Source organism: Mastigoproctus giganteus, chromosome 14, assembly GCF_048544385.1.
Source record: "Mastigoproctus giganteus isolate SK-2022 chromosome 14, ASM4854438v1, whole genome shotgun sequence".
NCBI lineage: Eukaryota > Metazoa > Arthropoda > Arachnida > Uropygi > Thelyphonidae > Mastigoproctus > Mastigoproctus giganteus.
This window is the reverse complement of record NC_143588.1, coordinates 39297630-39317608: the sequence shown is the minus strand read 5'-3', so window position 1 is coordinate 39317608 and position 19979 is coordinate 39297630. Positions and strand designations below refer to the sequence as shown.

Genomic DNA, 19979 nt, shown 5'->3' with positions numbered 1-19979 from the left:
ATATCATTTGACGTGGTGTCGTTATTCATGTGCATTACAGTGGATCATGCTTTGAACTGTGTTCGAATGCCCTTGGAAGGCGATAATACTTCGAGAGATAGGACGAATTTGAGTGTACAGGACATATGTGAAGGTGTTAGCTTGTGTTTGTCCGGCACCACTATGGTATTTGCAGGTGTGATGTATCAGCAGATCCAGGGTGTGGCTATGGGTTCACCTATTAGCACAGTCATTGCTAATTTAGCAATGCAAGAATTTGAGGATAGGATGTTGAGTTCCCCTGGTACACTACCCCTGCAGGAGTGGAAGAGGGATGTGGATGATACGTTCACTATACTACGTAGGGGACGTGGGCCAGAGGTTCTCAATTGGCTTAATAGTGGCGCACCCTTTATAAGGTTTATATCAGAGGTTGAGCGGGAGGGGTGCTCTGCCATTTTTGGATGTTTAGGTTTACAAGGGTGGGCCGACATTTTTTAAAAACAAGTGTTTAGGAAGGAGATGTGTCGGGCCCAGTATACTCATTTTGGTTCTGCCCAGACTGGAGGTCATCAGTCTGGCAGCATCAATTATGGATAGATTTCCTGCCCACAGAGGCCTTTTTTTAGCAAAAGTTACCAGATGTCCCAGATTATGCAGGACAGTCCCAGATTTCAATCATTTTACCCGCATAGCAAACTATCCCATAAAATGTCACAGATTGGACATGTAGCCTCCATATTTAATGGCAAACATTATGTTTGCCGGGAACCAATGGTACAACAGAAAGTTTTTTCGGTAGTAAATAAGTCGTGGATGTCAACAAAAACACAACTGACTGTTGAAATGCTGAAAACAATACTACAAGTTAAGCAATTTTGCTAATTCTTGTTAAGAATTTTATGAAGAAATAGCAAATAATGAAGAATTATTAAGAAAAATTCACTCAGCAGAAAAATATATTTAATTTCTCTTGTTTTTATTGTTTTTTGGTACACAGACGAGACCTAACTTTTTTACACTAAACAAAAATGAAAGTCGATTAAAAACATGACCCCACTAATAAGTGTTTTTTTTTTCCTTCTAATTACAACTATTTTTCTCATTTCATGTACTTCATGCAACCTTCTATTCATCATGTAGCATGACAGGAGGGGTACTGTATACTGAATTTCAGCCTTTCTGTAGGGAAAAAATATATATATATATATAAGGTCAAGATTCTGATAGATGTTGGTTTGTGAGCGGTGGAGAAATTTTTTTTTTTTTTTTTTGTTTTGGCGGGAAGTATTACCGATAATTAAGGCTTAACTAACTGGCTAGCTGTAGTTGTGCTAGCAGTTGTTGGATCGCCTATAGTTCCATGTTAGCTATTAACATGGGATCAACATGGGCCTATAGTTCCATGTTAACTATTAACATGGGATCAATTTAATAGAAATATAAAATATAAATTAGGAGGGTGACTTACTTTCACATGGCCGTCTCTTTGCTACTTCCTCGGGGGCTTTGAGCAGATAGCCATACTAAAAGAATGCCATGGGCATACCCGTTTCTATGGTCTCAATAACAGTTTTGCTGACACGGAGATGGAGGAAACCCCTGGTGCCGTTAGACATCAATACACTAACAGTTTTGCTTTGTAAGTACTCATGATAAGTTATGGTTGTCTTATGTTAACAATTCAGGTTGTTATGCTGTAGAAAGGTTATACCAGTCCTTGTGCAGTGGATAACATTGCAAAAAAAATTAAAAAATTTGTAATCCTTAATCGTAATCACTAAAATGTAATCCTTAAAATCCCATTTACCTAAAAATCAGTATAGGTATTCACACCATAATCCCTAACCATCGATTACAAATTGAATACAGGTCGCCTAATCACAAATTAACCCTCCCTTAAACACATATTATGATTAAAAACAGACCAACCGACAAATCATACCAGATGGTGCACCGGCCTCCTATAAAGCGGCTCCCGGGCAACTTGCACATCCTTTCTCGCACCAACCTACAGCCATACGGATCACAGGTAAATATCTATACACTTTTTATATTAACTCTGATGTATACCCATCGGGATTTGGGTCTCAATCCCAGTTTGAAGCTAATAATAATCCAAAATTTAAAACTAAAGTTAACCAAAAATTAACAATTACAGCTTATAAAATTTACTTGATTTAATTGAATTATTAACATAGGACAACCATAACTTAATTTTTTATACTCTATTATCAATGATAGCACAACAAAATCCCTTTAAACATTCTGTTAGAACAGTATAAGCATGAAAGAAAGAAAATATTTTTATAACTATGTCAATTCTACGTCATCTGCTAGTCTTTCTGCTCTCGATTGAGCAAAATTATGAAATATGTGTGTGTGTGTGTGTGTGTGTGCTAGACACATCCAACATCTTTGATATTGGAATTAACCAAATTTTGGAGTTGAGAAAATATGTTGCATTGGTCTCTTCTGTTGATTTCCCCAAAATTAACATTCGTACTGTCAGCTCCGAACGCATTTTACTTTTCTTTGGGATATTATTTTCCTTCAGAGAAGTAAGAATGTACAGGTAGTTCCCGACTTTGCGAGTTAATTCATTCCTAGCATGTGCTCATAAAGCGGGAATTTATTTCCCTAAGACAATGTTAAAAACAGGGATTACATTCGTAACAATGAAATCAGTTAGCTAATTAGTTTATGTTTAAACAATCACTGATTTATCCAAAGAAATGAAAACATAGTCTGTAAAATCAAGCAAATTATAATTTAAAGAAATTGTTTATGATTTACAAATGTTAAAGAATGTTTATTCTTCATCATCGACTAAATGCACACTCATTGTTGAGTCAGCACTGGTTGTTGCACAAGGAGTCGTCTTCTTCAGGAATGCTTCAAGAGGCATTTGTTTTCAAGATAATCTTCTCTTATCATTATAAATTTCACGATAGCATGCATAAGCATTTTTTAACAGAACTCACAAATTGCAACTAACTAACACGACACGTGCAAGTGAGACAACTAACACAATTCGCGTGGAGTAACAAGTTTACGTTGTAGTAACGAATGGGCCTGGAGTACTGTATATATCTGTATTTGAAGTTTACGTTGTTTAAAAAAAAAAAGTAATGAAGAGAAGATTCTGAAAAAATTTATGTTTTTTATATGATTAATGATTGCAGCGAAGGGGAAACACATTTCACAATAATAACCCACACAATTCCAGCTATCGGTATTTTTGCAAATGCAATAACATCGAGTTTACTACCCATTTATAATTGATTGCACTAACAGAAAAGCCCAATAAACCGGAAAGTGCATTTTGTTTTTATTGTTTTATGGTAGTGACCTCCAGAAATGTGCTTTAGAAAATATCACAAAGGCATTCCAAATTGATTCTTATAACACAACATATGATAACGATAACACATTGATTCTTATAACACAACATATGATGGTCCTTGAGGTTGTCTCAGACATTCTCTCAGATATGCCAGACAAGCTGTTCTTGCTACCTGGGAGTCTAAAACGCTGATGGAACTGATATTCGGGTGACACTCAAGTCAAGTGGACCCAATTTCGGCGAAGTCCGGACGGTCTGTGACAGCCAAATCCTCTGCTTGCACCTTCACGATGGTGGCACTGTAGTAATCCTGGGTATAACCTTCATGCACAAGTACATGGTGGGTGACCACCCAGGTGTGAACCAACGTAAGCAGGGGTCGAGGTGTGGCACCCACACCACATGGAGGAACGCCGCCCCTCTATGTTACCAGGCAGTACTAGGTGGTAGATGACTCTCATCAACCGGTGAAATACCACCACTTTGCTTATTGGAGGCTTGAAGTGGTGGAACCCATGTTTAGTCTCTAGAGCTAAGTTCCGGTCAACCCTTCCCTATCTCTTCCATCATGCAGTATGATTGATGATTTTTGAGGTTATGATGAATGTCGTGGCGAGATCCAATATTCCTTACATTTCGAGGGTACAGCTCTAAAACGGTGTTCGCAGGCCGGCCGCTAGATAGGACACCGGACCAAACCTATTGGTAACTCTCTAGGAGGCTTCCGGATCAGCTAGTGTATAATCTTGCTACCTCTACTCTGCCAGATAGTGACTGGAGGGAGTCCGAGTAGTGTGTATGCGGGGAGCATTGTCGAGGCCACGTTATGTCAAGGATCTGGGTATATTCTTACCACATGTATGCCATATCCAAAAATTTCATTACTTCATACAGAATGTCCCACCAACTTTTTCTTACTATTGAATACACCATGAATTGTCAAAATAATAGAGCAAGCTTATCTGCGAAAAGATCTAAACCTCCCAAGGACTTCCTAATTCATTTCACTAATATACATGGTCTCAATTCCAAACTCAACGATGTCCATTTCCACTTGCAGTCTTCCAAACCCCATGTGCTTTTTCTGACAGAATCTCAGTTATCAGTTGATTCAACTACTGCTCATCTCAGATGTCCAAATTATATGCTGTATGATTCCTTTCGCCTCAAAGGTGGTACTTGTGCATATGTCCGTTCTGATATTCCCTGTCAGAGACTTAGCAATTTGGAATCTCCTCTCTTTGATCTTCTCTGACTTAAAATCTCTCTAACTCATATAAAATTCATCTGTTGTCTCTACCGTTCTCCCAACTCCACTAATCACTTGGAGCTCTTTGACTTCCTCTCTTTGTAACTTGACTTTCTCCAGTCCAACTTTCCTAACAGTGAAGTAATTTTCCTTGGTGATTTTAACGTTCACAACTCCAGCTGGCTTCCGTTTTCTAGTCACACTGACCCAGCGGGTCGAGATGCTGAGGCTTTTGCAATTACTAATGACCTAGCACAGATTGTTCATTTACCTACAAGAATACCGGACAATCCTAATCATACAGCCAATACGCTTGATCTTTTTCTCACAAACAACCCTTCTAAGTACAAGGTTGAAGTGGGAGGTCCTTTAGGCACTTCAGATCACAACTTGGTGATTGTCTCTTCTCCAATGGAACCTTTATCTCATGGCTATTCCCAACCTCGTATTGTTTGGCACTACAAGAATGCAAAATGGGATGACCTGCGAGACTTCTTTTCTTATTTTCCTTGGTCTGATTACTGTTTCAAAACTTCTGATGTCAACGTTTGCTCAGATCGTGTCAGTGAAATTATTCTTGCAGGAATGGAATCCTTTATCCCACACTCCACTTTAAAATCTCGTCCTTTATCTAAACCTTGGTTTTCCAATAAATGTGCTAAGGCAGTCCAAGAGAAGAATGTTGCATATCGTAATTGGCTTCTTGCTAATTCTACAGTTTAATTTTCTGCCTACACCAAAGCTCGCAACAATTGTAAAGCAGTTATTAATCAGTCCAAACTAGAGTTTGAACAGGCTAAGAGTAGAAAACTTGCTTCTTGCCCTAATGGTAGCCGAGCATTCTGGTCTCTTGCCAAAGCTATTGGCCGCAACTTTTGCCCATCTCTGCTCCCACCTCTGTCCAAACCAGATGGTTCTGTTGTCACTTCAGCCAAGGATAAAGCTGACCTGCTAGCATTCCATTTTTCTTCCAGCTCATGTATTAATGATCTTGGTAAAACACCTCCCACCATTCCGAACACGCTCCATTCAATGCCTCCTGTGGTCTTCCATCAAAAGGATATCAGAAGGATTTTGATGAATCTTGATGCTAAGAAAGCTCCAGGTCCTGATGGTATTTCTCCACTTGTTCTCAAAACCTGTGCTCCTGAACTTACTCCTATTCTTTGCCGCCTTTTTTTCACTTTCTTATTCCAAAGGTGTTTTTCCTTCTGCTTGGAAATTTGCTCATATCCAGCCAGTTCCTAAAAAGAGTGACAAATCCCTCCCATCCAATTATCGTCCCATTGCAATTACTTCTACTCTTTCTAAAGTAATGGAGAAATCAATTAACCGCCAACTCTTAAACTACCTAGAAACCTTCCATCTGATCAACGATCGCCAGTATGGATTCCGTCAGTGTCGATCCACCGGTGATATTCTGGCTTATGTTACCCATTTATGGACTAATTCAATGGAAAAGTTCGGTGAAACACAAGTAGTTGCTCTTGACATCTCAAAGGCTTTTGATCGTGTTTGGCATAAAGGTCTTCTAAACAAGCTTCCATCTTATGGTTTGCCAACTGTTTTTAGTAATCGGTTATCCAGTTTTCTCTCTGATCGCTCACTGAGGGTGATGGTAGATGGCTCTCTGTCTTCTAACTTCTCCACTAATGCCAGTGTCCCCCAAGGTGCAGTTCTTTCCCCCACTCTTTTCCTCTTGTATATCAATGACCTTCTTCCATTGACTGGAAATCCTATCCATAGTTTTGCTGATGATAGCACATTGCATTCAACTTTCCATTTTGAGAAACCTTGTCCAGCTCAATCAGCTTCAAGTTCTCGAAAATCTGCTACCAATTCCTTAAATGCCGATCTTCAGGTAATTCTCCAGTGGGGCAAAGACAACTTAGTTGATTTCAACCCTTCTAAAACTCAATCTTGTCTTATATCTCGCAAAAAGGATTCTTCTGCTCCTATGCTTATCTTTAGTAACACTCCGATTTCTAGGCAAAATGATATCTCTCTTTTGGGGATTACCCTGACTTCTAATGTCTCTTGGCACAAGCACATTACAAACATTGCTTCCTCTGCATCTAAAAAACTTGGTTTTCTCTTTCGCTCTCGGCGTTACTTTTCTTCCAATCAGCTGCTCACTCTGTATAAATCGCAAATCCGCCCTGCCATGGAATATTGTTCCCACATCTGGGGTGGTGCCCCCAAAACCTCTCTCAGGCTTCTTGATTCCATTCAGAAGAGGGCAGTTAGGTTAATTAATGATTCATCTCTAACAGAGTCTCTCCACTCACTTTCTCATAGACGCACCGTTTCTGCTGCATGCCTCTTCTACAGATACTTCCATGGGCACTGTTCTTCTGAATTGGCTTCTATAATTCCTGCTCTCTCTTTCAAAACAGTCCGAACACGTGCTGCCACCAGCCAACATCCATTTACTGTCCAACTTCAAACCCACAGAACCAACTTTTCGTCTTCCTCATTTATTCATTCAACTGCCGTTTTCTGGAACAACCTTCCTTCATACATATTTCCTGAAAATTACAATCTACAGATGTTCAAGTCCAATATCAACAAATATCTTCTTTCAACTTCTCAACCTCCAACCCAAGCACGGTACTAAGTACTATAGGTTCTAATACCTCTCGTGTTTGGGGTTCTCATAAAAAAAAAAAATAAAATAAAATAAAACTGTAAGTGTTTTAATCATTTGAATTGGTAACTAAAACAATTTAAATTATTAAAATGACCTTTTAAAGAGATAAATAGCTCAGTTATACAGCAAAAATTTCAACATCCAAGGTCTTGAAAACAAATGAGTAAAGAAAAAGTTTTATAAGGGTCACATTACGAAATTTTAATGATACAATGTCCCTGGAATGGATTAATATCGTAAAGTGGGATGCACTGTATTGTATAGCTAAGTGCGTGGTTTGAAATTCTGTATTCATAAATATTTAACATTCATTTTTTGCAATTAATGTTCATATTTTCAATTTTGTTGATACTTAGCATTAGCAGAGGCATACGATGCAAGGAAGCAAGCTTATACAGAACCAGTTAAAAAAAAAACAAAATCATCACATTTCACCCATCCATAAACAGCAAATGTTTGTCAAGTTCTGTGTTGAATTTATTTAACCTGTCAACTTCTACAACGACAGATGGAAGTTTGTTCCAGCAGTCAACCACCCGCTGGCTAAGGACAAATTTCCACGCATCTATTCCCTGTCTTTCCTCAATTTAAAATTTATGTCCCCTCAGGCAATTAATCTCAGCAAGAGGAAGAATCCCATCAGCAATCAACATGCTCAAACAATTCAAGGCCTTATACACCTCAATGAAGATCACCTAGTCTCCAGACACTATAATTTGCAAAGCTTAAGCTTTTCTTCGTAAGAGTAACCCGTAAGTGATGGGATTCTTCCTCTTGCTCAGAATAATCACCTGAGAGGGCATAAATTCAAATTGAGGAAAGACAGATGTAGGATAGATGTGCAGAAATTTGCCTTTAGCCAGCAGATAGTTGGTTGGTGGAACAGACTTCCATCCCTTGTTGTGGAAGTTGATAGCCTAAATAAATTTAAGGCTCAGCTGGACAGGTAATTCGAACGAACGGAGGGTGAAGTGGAAGTGTTTTTTTTTGGCTTATGCTGCATGAGCTTGCTTTCTTGCATCATGCCTCTACTAATGCTAATGCTAAAAACCCTTTGTTCCATTCACTAATCTGTTGCCCTTCTCTGTACTCGTTCCAGCAGCTCAACGTCCTTCCCAAAATGTGGCCTCCACACCTGTATGCAGTACTCAAGGTGCAGCCTGACCATTGCCTTATAAAAGAGGATAATGACATCCTTTTCCCTGCTAGAAAAATTCCTATATTTCATTGACAAAACCCTATGAGCTACTCTTGCAGACTGTATGCACTGCTCAAAAAACTTCACACCTGACTGCCCAATTACCCCCAGGTCCTTTTCATACTCTACCACCCTCAATGTATTACGACATACTTGATATGTTACTCTGGGGGTTATTGCTACCCATATGCAGTACTTTATATTTGTCAATGTTAAACTTCAGCTGCCACCTCTCAGTCCATTTGCTGAACTTTTCTAGATCATGTTACATTAGTGTACTGCCATTAGTGTCATTAACAACCCTGCCAACCTTCGTGTCATCTGCAAACTAAGACATTAAGTCTGATATTCCATCATCATTCTTATTCCATCATTTATTCTATTTTTTATCATTAATAAATACAGAAAACAACAATTGACCCAATACTGAACCCCGGGGGACTCCACCGATAACATTAGTTCACGAAGAGCAGTGACCATTGATTACCACTGTCTGCTTCCACTTGACCATCCCCTTATCCATAGCAGCAATTTGCCTCCAATGCCACACTGCTCCAATTTGTGTAGCAGTCTTCCATGTGCAACAGAATCAAAAGCCTTTCTAAGCTCCAAGTATATGATATCAAAACTATTCTTTGCATCCAGTTCCTTTGTGACCACATTATAGTATCCAATCAAATTGATCAGACAAGACTTTTCCTTAACAAACCCATGCTGTGTCTGAACTATAACTGAAGTCTTCATCAATGATATTGATGAAGGTATATCAAGCTCAATGTCAAAGTTTTCTGAGGATACGAAGGTTATTAGGGTTGTTAATGACAGTAAGGTACGCTGTTGCAACAGGATCCAGAAATGTTGAGCAGATGGGCTGAGAGGTGGCAGCTGAGCTTTAACATCGACAAATCATTTTGATATCTCATACTTGGATTACAGGAAAGATTTTGATACTGCTGCACATTGAAGACTGCATTACAAACTGGAGCAGTATGGCATTAAGGGCAAGTCACTGCAATAGATAAAGAGATCGTTGAGGGGAGACGGCAGAGTGTGGTGATAAATGGACACTGTTATACACAACTAATGTTATTCGTGGAGTCCCAGGGTTTGGTGCTGGGCCCATTGTTGTTTTGTGTATTTATAAATGATATCAATGAAGATATACCAGGCTTATTGTCCAAGTTTGCAGATGATACAAAGATTGGCAGGGTTGTTAATGTCAGTAAAGACAGACTGCTACTGCAAAAGGATCTAGAAATGTTAGGCAGATCAGCTGAGAAGTGGCAACTAAAGTTTAATGTTGACAAATGCAAAGTGCTGCATATGGATAGCAGTAACCCAAGAGGTGGAGAATGAAAAAGAACTGGGGATAATTGTGAAGTCAGATATGAAGTTCTCTGAACAGTGCAGATGGGCTGCCAACAGCAGGTCATGGAGTTTTGCCAATGATATTTAGGAATTTTGCTAGCAGAGACAAGTGATTATCCCCTTATATAAGGGAATGGTCAGGCCACACTTTGATTACTATATACAGGTCTGGAGGCTTCAATGTAGGAAGGATGTAGAGTTGCTAGAACGAATACAGAAGGGCAACAAGATTGGTGAGAGGAACAAAGAGGTGCTCTTACCACCTCTTTGTGGTAAGAGCACCTCTTTGATATGAAGTTTACTGAGCAATGCAGAGAGGCTTAAGTTCTGCAAGTTGCAGCATCTGGAGACTAGGAACCTGTGAGGTAATCTGATTGAGGTGTATAAGGCCTTGAATGGTTTGAGCAGGCTCAATGCTGATGGGATACTTCTGCTTGCTCAGATTAAGAACCTGAGGGGGCATAGATTCAAACTGAGGAAAGACAGTTGTAAAATAGATGTTTGGAAGTTTGCCTTTAGCCAGCAGGTAGTTGATTGGTGCAACAGACTTCCATCTATGATTGTGGAAGTTGATAGCGTAAATAAATTTAAGGCTGAACAAGACAAACATTTGGAGTGACCAGATGGGTGAAATGGGATGAGGTTGTTTTTTTTTTTTTTTGGGCTGACGCTATATAAGCTTGCTTTCTTGCATCATATGCCTCAGCTAATGCTAAATGCAAAGTACAGCATTTGGGAGGCAGTAACCCCAGAGTAATATACCAACTTGCAGTACTACACTCAGGATAGCAGAGAATGAAAAAGATTGGGGGTAATCGTGCAGTCAGATATGAAGTTTACTGAGCAATGCAGACTGGCTGCAAGAGCAGCTCATGAGGTCTTGTCAATGAAATAGGAATAAGGAGGTGATTATGCAGTATTCAAGGCAGTGGTCAGGGCACACCTTGAATACTGCATACAGGTCTGAAGGCCTCATTTTAGGAAAGATGTCAAGCTACTAGAATGAGTACAGAGAAGGGCAACAAGATTAATGAGTGGAACACAGGGTTGCTGTTACCAAGATAGGCTTAAGTTCTGCAAATTGCAGTGTCTGGAGACTAGACATCTGTGAGGTATATGGCTTTGAATAGTAATAGTGGCATGTGATGCAAGAAAGGAAGTGTATGAGCTTATGCAGCATCAGCCAAAAAAAAAAAAAAAACGCACCATTCCCTCCAAATGCCTGTCTAGTTCCTCCTTAAATCTATTTAACCTATCAACTTCCACAACGACAGATGGAAGTTTGTTCCAGCAATTAACCACCTGCTGGCTAAAGGCAAATTTCCGCACGTCTATTCTACATCTGTCTTTTCTTAATTTAAATTTATGCCCCCTTAGGTTTGTAATCTGAACAAGTGGAAGAATCCCATCAGAATTCAGCGTGCTCAACGCATTCAAGGTCTTATACACCTCAATCAGATCACCATACAGGTGCCTAGTCTCCAGCCACTGCAATTTGCAGAACTAAAGCCTCTCTTGGTAAGAGGATCCCTTCATTCCCCTTACCAATCTTGTTGCCCTTCTCTGTACACGCTCAAGCAAATCTACATCCTTCCTAAAATGAGGCCTCCAGACCTGTACGCAGTACTCAAGGCATGGTCTGACCATTGCCTCATACAGAGGGACAATCACCTCCTTTTCCCTGCTAGCAAAATTCCTATATATCATTGACAAAACCCCATGACCTGCCTTGGCAGCCTGTCTGCATTGCTCAGAAAACTTCATATCTGACTGCACAATTACTCCCAGGTCTTTTTCATTTTCTACCACCTTAAGTGTAGTACCACAGAGTTGGTACGTTTCTCTGGAGTTACTTCTACCCATATGCAGTACTTTGCATTTGTCAAGGATAAACTTCAGTTGTCACTTCTTAGCCCATCTGCCCAAATTATCTAGATCCTTTTGCAGTAGCACACTGCCCTTAGTGTCATTAACAACCCTGCCAAACTTTGTATCATCTGCAAACTTCGACAGACTTAAGCCTGATATTCCTTCGATATCATTGATAAATATACAAAACAACAGAGGACCCAAAACTGAACCCTGTGGGACTCCACTAATACCTTAGTCCATGAAGAGCAGCACCCATTTATTACCACCCTCTGTCATCTCCCATTCGACCATCCTTCTATCCATTGTAGCAACTGAACCTTAATACCATATTGCTCCAATTTGTACAATAGTCTTCCATGCGCAACAGTGTCCAAAGCTTTCCTGAAATCCAAATATATGATATCAAAATTATTTTTTGCATCCAGTTCTTTTGTAACCACATCACAATATCCTATCAAATTTGTCAGACAAGACTTTCCTTAACAAACCCATGCTGTCTGAATTATTGCTGCAGTCTTGTCTAGATGATCCTGCAATGCATCTTTAACCAGTGACTCCATTATTTTACCCAGAACAGAAGTTAAACTAACTGGTCTGTAATTACTCGTGTCACCCTTCGATCCCCCCTTTGTGAATTGGGGATACACATTTGCACATCTCCAGTCTGTGGGGACCTCCCCTGAGTCCAAGGATGCTCTCATAATTATGGCTAAGGGTTTGCTTAGTTGCTTTGCCACCTCCTTTAATATAACTGGATAGATCCCATCCACCCCAGGTGTCTTTCTTATGTTTAACTTCAACAATTTCTCCTCCACTTTGCTCTCAGTCATTACAAAATCATTAAGCACCCTGCTACAATTTGATAACCTTCTGCCATTTTCAAACCTTAATAACTCCTCGTGTGAATGTAGATGCAAAATACTCATTCAGTTTGTTTGCTATCTGAGCAGGATATTCAACAGTCGAACCATTGATATCAAGTGGACCAATCAGATTCATCCCCTTACTTTTAGAGTTTATATAAGTAAAGAAATCCTTGCTGTTTTTCTTAGGATCTTTTGCCATAGATTTCTTTTAATCTGCCTTTGCCTGCCTAACCTCCTTTGTGACCTGATTACAGACTAGCTTATATCTGCCATAGGCTTCTGAGTCGCTTGATAATTTATATGCATCCCATACATTTTTCTTCTCTGTCACGAGTCTCATTAATTAGTTCATTAGACAGAAAACATCAACACTGAACATGGAGTGTGGTAAGGATGTGCACTGCCCCCCTCCTGTTTAACATTTACTCCAACATCATTTTCATGAGAGAGCATTAGATGGAAGAAATGAAGGAATATCTTCAATGGTAGAGTGATGAACAACCTTCGCTATACAGATGACACTACACTTTGTACAACTAATGTGTAGGACTTACAGATACTCCTCAATCATGTGAGTGAAGAAAGTGAAAGAATGGGCCTCGGGATTAATATCAAGACTAAGCTCTTGGTCCTTAATGGGGTAATGCCAACGTCTCCCCTCAGGTTAAATGGAAGCCTGATAGAGAGAGTTGACAAAATTAAATATCTAGGCAAATGGATCAATGACAAAAACAAACTGATATGGAAATAAAAGCAAGGATTGAAATGACCAGGCAGTATTTTCTTAAAATGAGGCCTGATTGTGCAATGGAAACCTGGATCTCCAACTTAGAATGTGGATGATGAGCTGTTACGTTTGGTCAGTTTTTTTGTATGGTGCCGAGACAGGGACACTGAAAACTAACACCTTGAAAAAACTAGAAGCAATTGAAATGTGAACTTACAGAAGAATGCTAAAGAGACTGTGTACAAGAGAAAATTAAGAATTTAAAAATCTTTTTTCTCGACGTTGTTTTAAATTACATGTATAACATATTAATTTATCTATGCCACGTTATTTTAGTAATAATTCTCAAATGAATTTTCCTTTTTTTGAATTGTTAAAGTGAAGTAATTTTGAAAATTAATTAAAAAAACAGTAATAATCATTTAAGATATCAAAGTACAGTTGAATAACCATATTCAAATGCTTCATCAGAAAGAGTTTACAGCTTAACGAAAACTGCTTTGCGGAAAGAGCAAAACTGTCTTTTATTAAAAAATTTAGAAGCCAAACTTATGGTGAAAGAAAACTTACTCCAGATTAGGGAACCCCGTCCAACATGGCGATTAGCAAAACAGTGGGAAAGCAGTGACTGAAAAGTTGCGACTCTGCCCACTGTCCTCCCAGGTTGATATGCCTAGGATGTTTTTTCCCATACTTGCTGCTGTTTTTAGATTGCCAACTCATTTTCTGATTCAAAAACAGCAGGATGGGGGGATAAACACCCTACCTAAGCTTTATGTTGTCAAGGGGGATAAACACCCCCCCCTTCGACAAGACAAAACAATCAGAAAGAAAACACCTCCACAATAATCACCCAATCACAGAACTCGACTGTCAATCACAGCACTTAGTGGAGGTGGCTTCACCTGTCTATCGTTTGTTTGTTTGTTATTTGGTTTTTAGGAGCATTAGCAACTAAGGCCATATTGCTCCGGGAATATGCGGTGGTCATTCCCTTGACCTTTCCGCATCCTCCGTATTTGGTGGTGACGGGCTCGAACCCCGGTCTAATCAAGAAGCATGTGCTACGCACTGCTGCTCCTTCCCACCTGGCTACGGAGGCGGCTACCTGTCTATCACCGCCGTCTTTCCTTGCTTTCATCGGGTTGGTGTACCCTGTACTGGAGTTCGGCCAAATATACTGTATAAAGTAAAAGTAGTCTTCCTCACTATTTTGAAAAAAAATAACTGTTATAAGCAATATTATAGTTTATATAGGACAAATACGTATTAACAATAATATATCTTGTATACGATATCATATAACAAATAAATACTATGATTGATAAAAAAATTTATTTTAATTGTAATTTTATATTTTTCTTTTACTTTTTGAAGGAAAAAATGCTATACTACACAATTCGTTTCAAGTGGTCCCGCTTACCAATTTTCAAAATATGGTCATCCTGATGTGAAAGGAATTAACATTATCTTACTACTCTGTGCTCATATCAACAAAGAACAAATCATGCATGACTGACTCCTGCTGGTAAAATAATAAACTAGATGTTCATCTCGCCTCTCACGTCAGGATGAAGTTGAATGCGTATAGCAGCCTTCGATAAATAAGAAACGCACGATCTGTTAAAGAAACAGCTCTCTAACTATTGTACTAGAAATTCGGGTTCCTTTGCATTTGAAGTTCATCTTGTATACCATATTATTTTCTTCGCCGTTTTATAAGGTTATTCAGTTTTTACAAAAATTACAAAATTTTTGTAAAAACCAAAAATTTCGAAACACAACCAGTTCGCAGATTACAAAAATTTTTAACAACTGGTTCGTACGAATTGGCTCAAGCATATCACTGATTATACTCATTACAGTCATTAGGCCTGTAACACACTTTCATTTTTGTTTTCCCAATGCTTATATCATATCCAACTGACTCAACATTGCACTGCCTCAGATTTAATATGCTTCTTAAGAGCATACCTCCTGTGCTGTCTGTCCTTTCTGTATGCATTGTACTCCCCATATTCAAATTCTGCATCCCTTATATCTAAGTGACACCCACAGAGAAATCCCCATAGTGTCTGCATTTGATGATTTGAGTACTTCAAATTCAAATTTATTTACTATGCTCCTAGCATTATTGTTCATACAAGTATACCTGTAGTTGTTTTTACTCTTAGTTATCCTAATGAGTCAATGTATTTTGCATGTTCCACGAGGACTCTTCCCCCCCGCTAGTAGGCCTTGAAATTTACACCTTGTTTTCAGGCTTCTGCACATTCCAAATAGAAGCAGTGCAAGAACAATTACACCTTTACCTGTTACTGCTGTTAATCTATTAATTCGTGCATCCCCCCCCCCTCCCAAGCTAGCAGTTTTCCAACTCGCCAAACAGTCTCGATAGTTTCAGCAGATTTGTTTGCACCCCTTCTATTTAAGTGTATTCCATCGTTGTAAAAAAAGTCACCCCAGTTAACCTGGTGGCTAGCACGTAACCTAACAGGTGACCATCAATTAAGGATTGCCATGTTAACCATTAATTGATAAAAAAAATCTTAATGTTTTTTCTGCTTTCTTAAATGCAATCAAACTTTTACAGCAATAACCTCTGAAGTGATTTTTTAATAGTTTTCTCACAGAAACTGCAAGCAAGAAACTATCCAGTCAACCAGCCACCATCTCTGCAATCATTTGGCTTTTTGCTTGAAGAGTAGTGTGATACAAGTCAAGCATCAATGCTGTGTTTCTTTAAACTTTCAGTTTACTTGTTTTTCTTTACCCACTAGTTCAGTAAACATCTTCAGTCTTATCCCCGCTGGTTTTGAAAGATTTATTGTTTTCACTGTGTGATGATTATATGAAACCCAATATTCTCTCTCTAGATGGCTGCTACCCTGCAGGAAAGCAAGATACCTGGTTTCAAATTTTGTACAGCTTGAAGCATACCATATTTGAAATAAACCTGAAAAATGGAGGTAGCTAATAGTACTGAATGTTTTTTTTTTTTTTTTTTATTTCCTAATAATATTTATTTACATAACAAGCAGAAATACATGTACTTGTTTGAAATTTTGTGCACTTAATAGTCTTTTAAACAAGAAAATAGAAGAGAATAACAGACTGATGTTATATCCAAACATTTTGTTGCTAGTTTCAGCAGAATTTTTTTTTTTTAATAAAGATGTAAAACATAGCAAGATTTAATTTTTTTTATTAAAACTCAAAAAGTACATACAATAAGTACTGTAATCCATTAAGAAAAGAAGAAATATTGGTGCTGTTTAAACAGAATTCAAAAAAACCCGAGAACATTTTCAGTAAATTAAGGAGGAAGTTGGGTGCCTGGCAGGTGACACAGTTTTTGCTACATTTTGGGCACCAAAATGTAGCAAAAACTATGATGTGTTTTTACCATCATATCAGATTAACCAGCACAGACAATGCTGAGAAAAATTCTACCCCACAAACCTTGCACGGCTTCTCCAGGACTGAATCGACTGACAAGGCTGTCATCACATACTACCTCCTATCTTGTCTGGGAAGAATTGTAGACACTTTCAAATTTAATCGTAACTCAAATGTTTTCTCAACGTTCTCATTTCCTTTTTAAGTACATGGAAATGTTCAGAAAAAGTTAAATAATATCAGATCACAACTTACAATATCTCTAGTTAAAATTAAAAATAACTCAATGAACATGACTAGAACTATTAAAACTATTCATTGAATACAATTTTATGTTAATTAAGTAAAAAAAAAAAAACACCAAACAAACTTGCATACATTTTGTCGTCAAATTTCTGTCTGCTAAGTTAAACATCTAAAATGTTCTTGTGAAGTTAAGGATGGGGGCCCAAAGCAACACCTCGATTGCCTTGTCCCAAGAGTGAGACTGCTACTGGTACAAACTAACAATCTGGCCACATCTTGAACATTAATCACAGATTTTAAACTGCATTTCAGAATGTAGACAATGGATATTCTCACAGATAGAGATATACTCAAGTTTCAGAAGTTTGAATAGCTCAGATCAAGTATTCATACATGTAAATATGTGAATACTTAAATCAAGTATCCACATCTTTACACAGTAGCATTTAATGCACTTAAAGGGTTGAGTAAAATCAAAACAGGAACTATGATTACCTTTTTCTTATGAGATATCAAAATAGACATATAAACTGAAGACCATTACATTTCATTTTTAAAAATAACTAAATGCACAAGGCATAATACGTTAAGAGTTTATTATCTATATAATTATCTTAAAATTAATTATCTATATAATTATCTTTAAATTATTATCTTAAATGAAATTATAGATAATTTCATTTTTAAGAAAATTTACTTTTAATCAAAGAGTAGCAGTCACCTACAAAAACAAACTCAAGCTTTATCTTGTTGACTGATAAAAAGAATTGCAAAGGATATTTTTATTTCACTAATTGTGCAAATGCATTATTTCTTTGAATATAATAAATATATTATTATAGTGAATTATAGTATTTTATTATACTACTGAATATAATTAAATCTAATAATATTAAGCATTGTTTACTCTAAAAAAAAAAATTAACCCTGCATTCATCATTTACCAATAATCAATGCGAAAACTATTTTCACTAGTGCATATTCCAGTTTTCTATTGGCTTTCTGTTATGAGACAGAAGGGCTACATAACAGAGTGATTTCTGGACCTGACAAGAATTTCAAATATGCCTCTCCTCCCCTCCAATTCTAATAAATTTTCCTTGTAAAATGCACACCTCAGGGCAGTCCTGTACTATATAAACCCATGCTTTATGAAGCATAACAAAATAATTTAAATTTTCTAATTAGCTCCCTGATCATTTAAGATTCCCTTTTGACTCTCTCTCTCTCAGGGTAACTCGGGATTTTTTTTTTTTTTTTTTGGGTAGTGCAGCATAAGCCTCAGGCTTCCTTGCACGATATAGCTAATAATAATATGAAACTCAAGACTTCTTAACCCACACTAGCATACATTATTAACAATATTTTTCACAAACTTAGATAAAATTTTGAATTTAGAAACAGAAAAGGATTATATATCTATAATCCTTATAGTAGCTTTGCTGTTGTCATCAATATGGAGAAATCCATATTCAAATACAATCGTTAAATAGAGGAATTCATTGTATGCTCAATCAGAGATGACCTTATGCAGGGTAAGTTTCCAGATTTTTTTTTTTTTTTTTTTCAGCATAACGTGAAAATCAACCAGAGCATACTTTCACATACCAAGTCACTAACTCGCAGTGGTCACACCAGTCGCAGATCGGGCTTACGAAAAATTCCCCCACCCCAACATAGTGCTTTCTTTTGCTTATGATGCGCCTGGTAGAAATGATGAAGAATTACTTCCAATTACATTGACTAATGTAATTTTCAAAACTAAATTTCGAAATTTAGTTTTAAAATTCGATTTAACCTTCGAAACTAAATTTATACCAAACAGGCCTTGTGATGCTTAGTGCTGTGTGCAATAAAATATCTATTTTCAAAAAACTAATAAATTGAAACCAAAAATAAATTTTATGATTACAGGACACTGCTTACCTTTATTAAAGGTTTTGCAACAGAAGTTGTGTCTATCATTCTTGCTCTTTAATTGTCACAGTTACAAAATAAATATGATTTACATCAAATCAAACGAAGGAGAGACAATTGATATTTTACGATGTTACTGAACTCATATCATTGTGTTTCATTTCTAAACACTCATAAGCATGGAATGTCTAAAGTATTCGAAGATTACAGATCATGTTTGGAAAAAAGGGTATTAATTGAAAATCACAATTTTTGTTTGTTAATAAGCCACTAAAATAGGGAATACTATGAAATAGCATAATGCTCCATAAATTCAAACATAACAAACACACCCCAGCCACTCCTGCCAGCAGCATGTAATCGTTGGGGTGTGTCGATATTGTGTTATTGCCCTCTAACGGAAAGACAACTTATTAATCTTTTAATTCTGGTTGCTTGAGGAAGCAGTGTACGTACAGAGAAGAACTTTGCAACCGTAGTTTTACGGTTCACCGATTTTTATATTCGAATTTAAATTTTTTTAAAATTTGACCTCGAATTAGCTAATAAATGCTAAAAGAAAACTCATTTTCTTTGCCAATCTCTTATTGCAATAGCAAAGAATAATTTGTTATTCCTTTGCCATAGCAAACTGCCCATTTGATATTACAATGTAGCAGTAGTGGCATATGATGCAAGAAAGCAAGTGTGAGCTTATGCAGTATCAGCCAAAAAAAAAAATGTACAAAAAAATTCCCTCTAAATGTTTGTCCAGTTCCTCCTTAAATTTATTTAACCTATAACCCCAGGGGCTCACATCTCGTGAGCATGGGCTTGGCACACCCAGGCTCCTGAGCTGGATATCATCATTCTTCTCTTTCTTGGTGATTCCCTTTTGACTCTCTCTCTCTCTCTCTCTTAGGGTAACTCGGGAATTTTTTTTTTTTTTTTTTTGGCTCTTGCAGCATAAGCCTCAGGCTTCCTTGCACCATATAGCTGATAATAATAATAATAATAATAATAATAATAATCAACTTCTACAACGACAGATGGAAGTTTGTTCTAGCAATGTCTGTTACTATATTATATTACTATAAATACACTGCTCGACAACAGTTAACAGAACATAAAAAAAAAACGTGGTAATACTCGTGCAGCTTGCACTGAAGCAGGAGAAAATTTG

The 19979-nt window shown here is 37.5% G+C and overlaps 1 protein-coding gene across 2 annotated transcripts in view; it reads right to left on the bottom strand.

Moving 5' to 3' along the window:
• The window catches only part of LOC150075075 (coronin-2B-like), a 432519-nt gene extending 413366 nt beyond the window's left edge, over positions 1 to 19153 (bottom strand). For both annotated transcript variants that reach the window (XM_090388986.1, XM_090388985.1), the window contains exon 1: positions 18827 to 19153. Coding sequence is in view for 1 of the 2 variants with exons in the window: in XM_090388985.1 (XP_090245111.1) it covers positions 18827 to 18865 (39 nt within the window). In the remaining variant the exon portion in view is untranslated. The remainder of the gene's footprint in view (positions 1 to 18826) is intronic.
• Between the last annotated feature and the right edge of the window lie 826 nt (positions 19154 to 19979).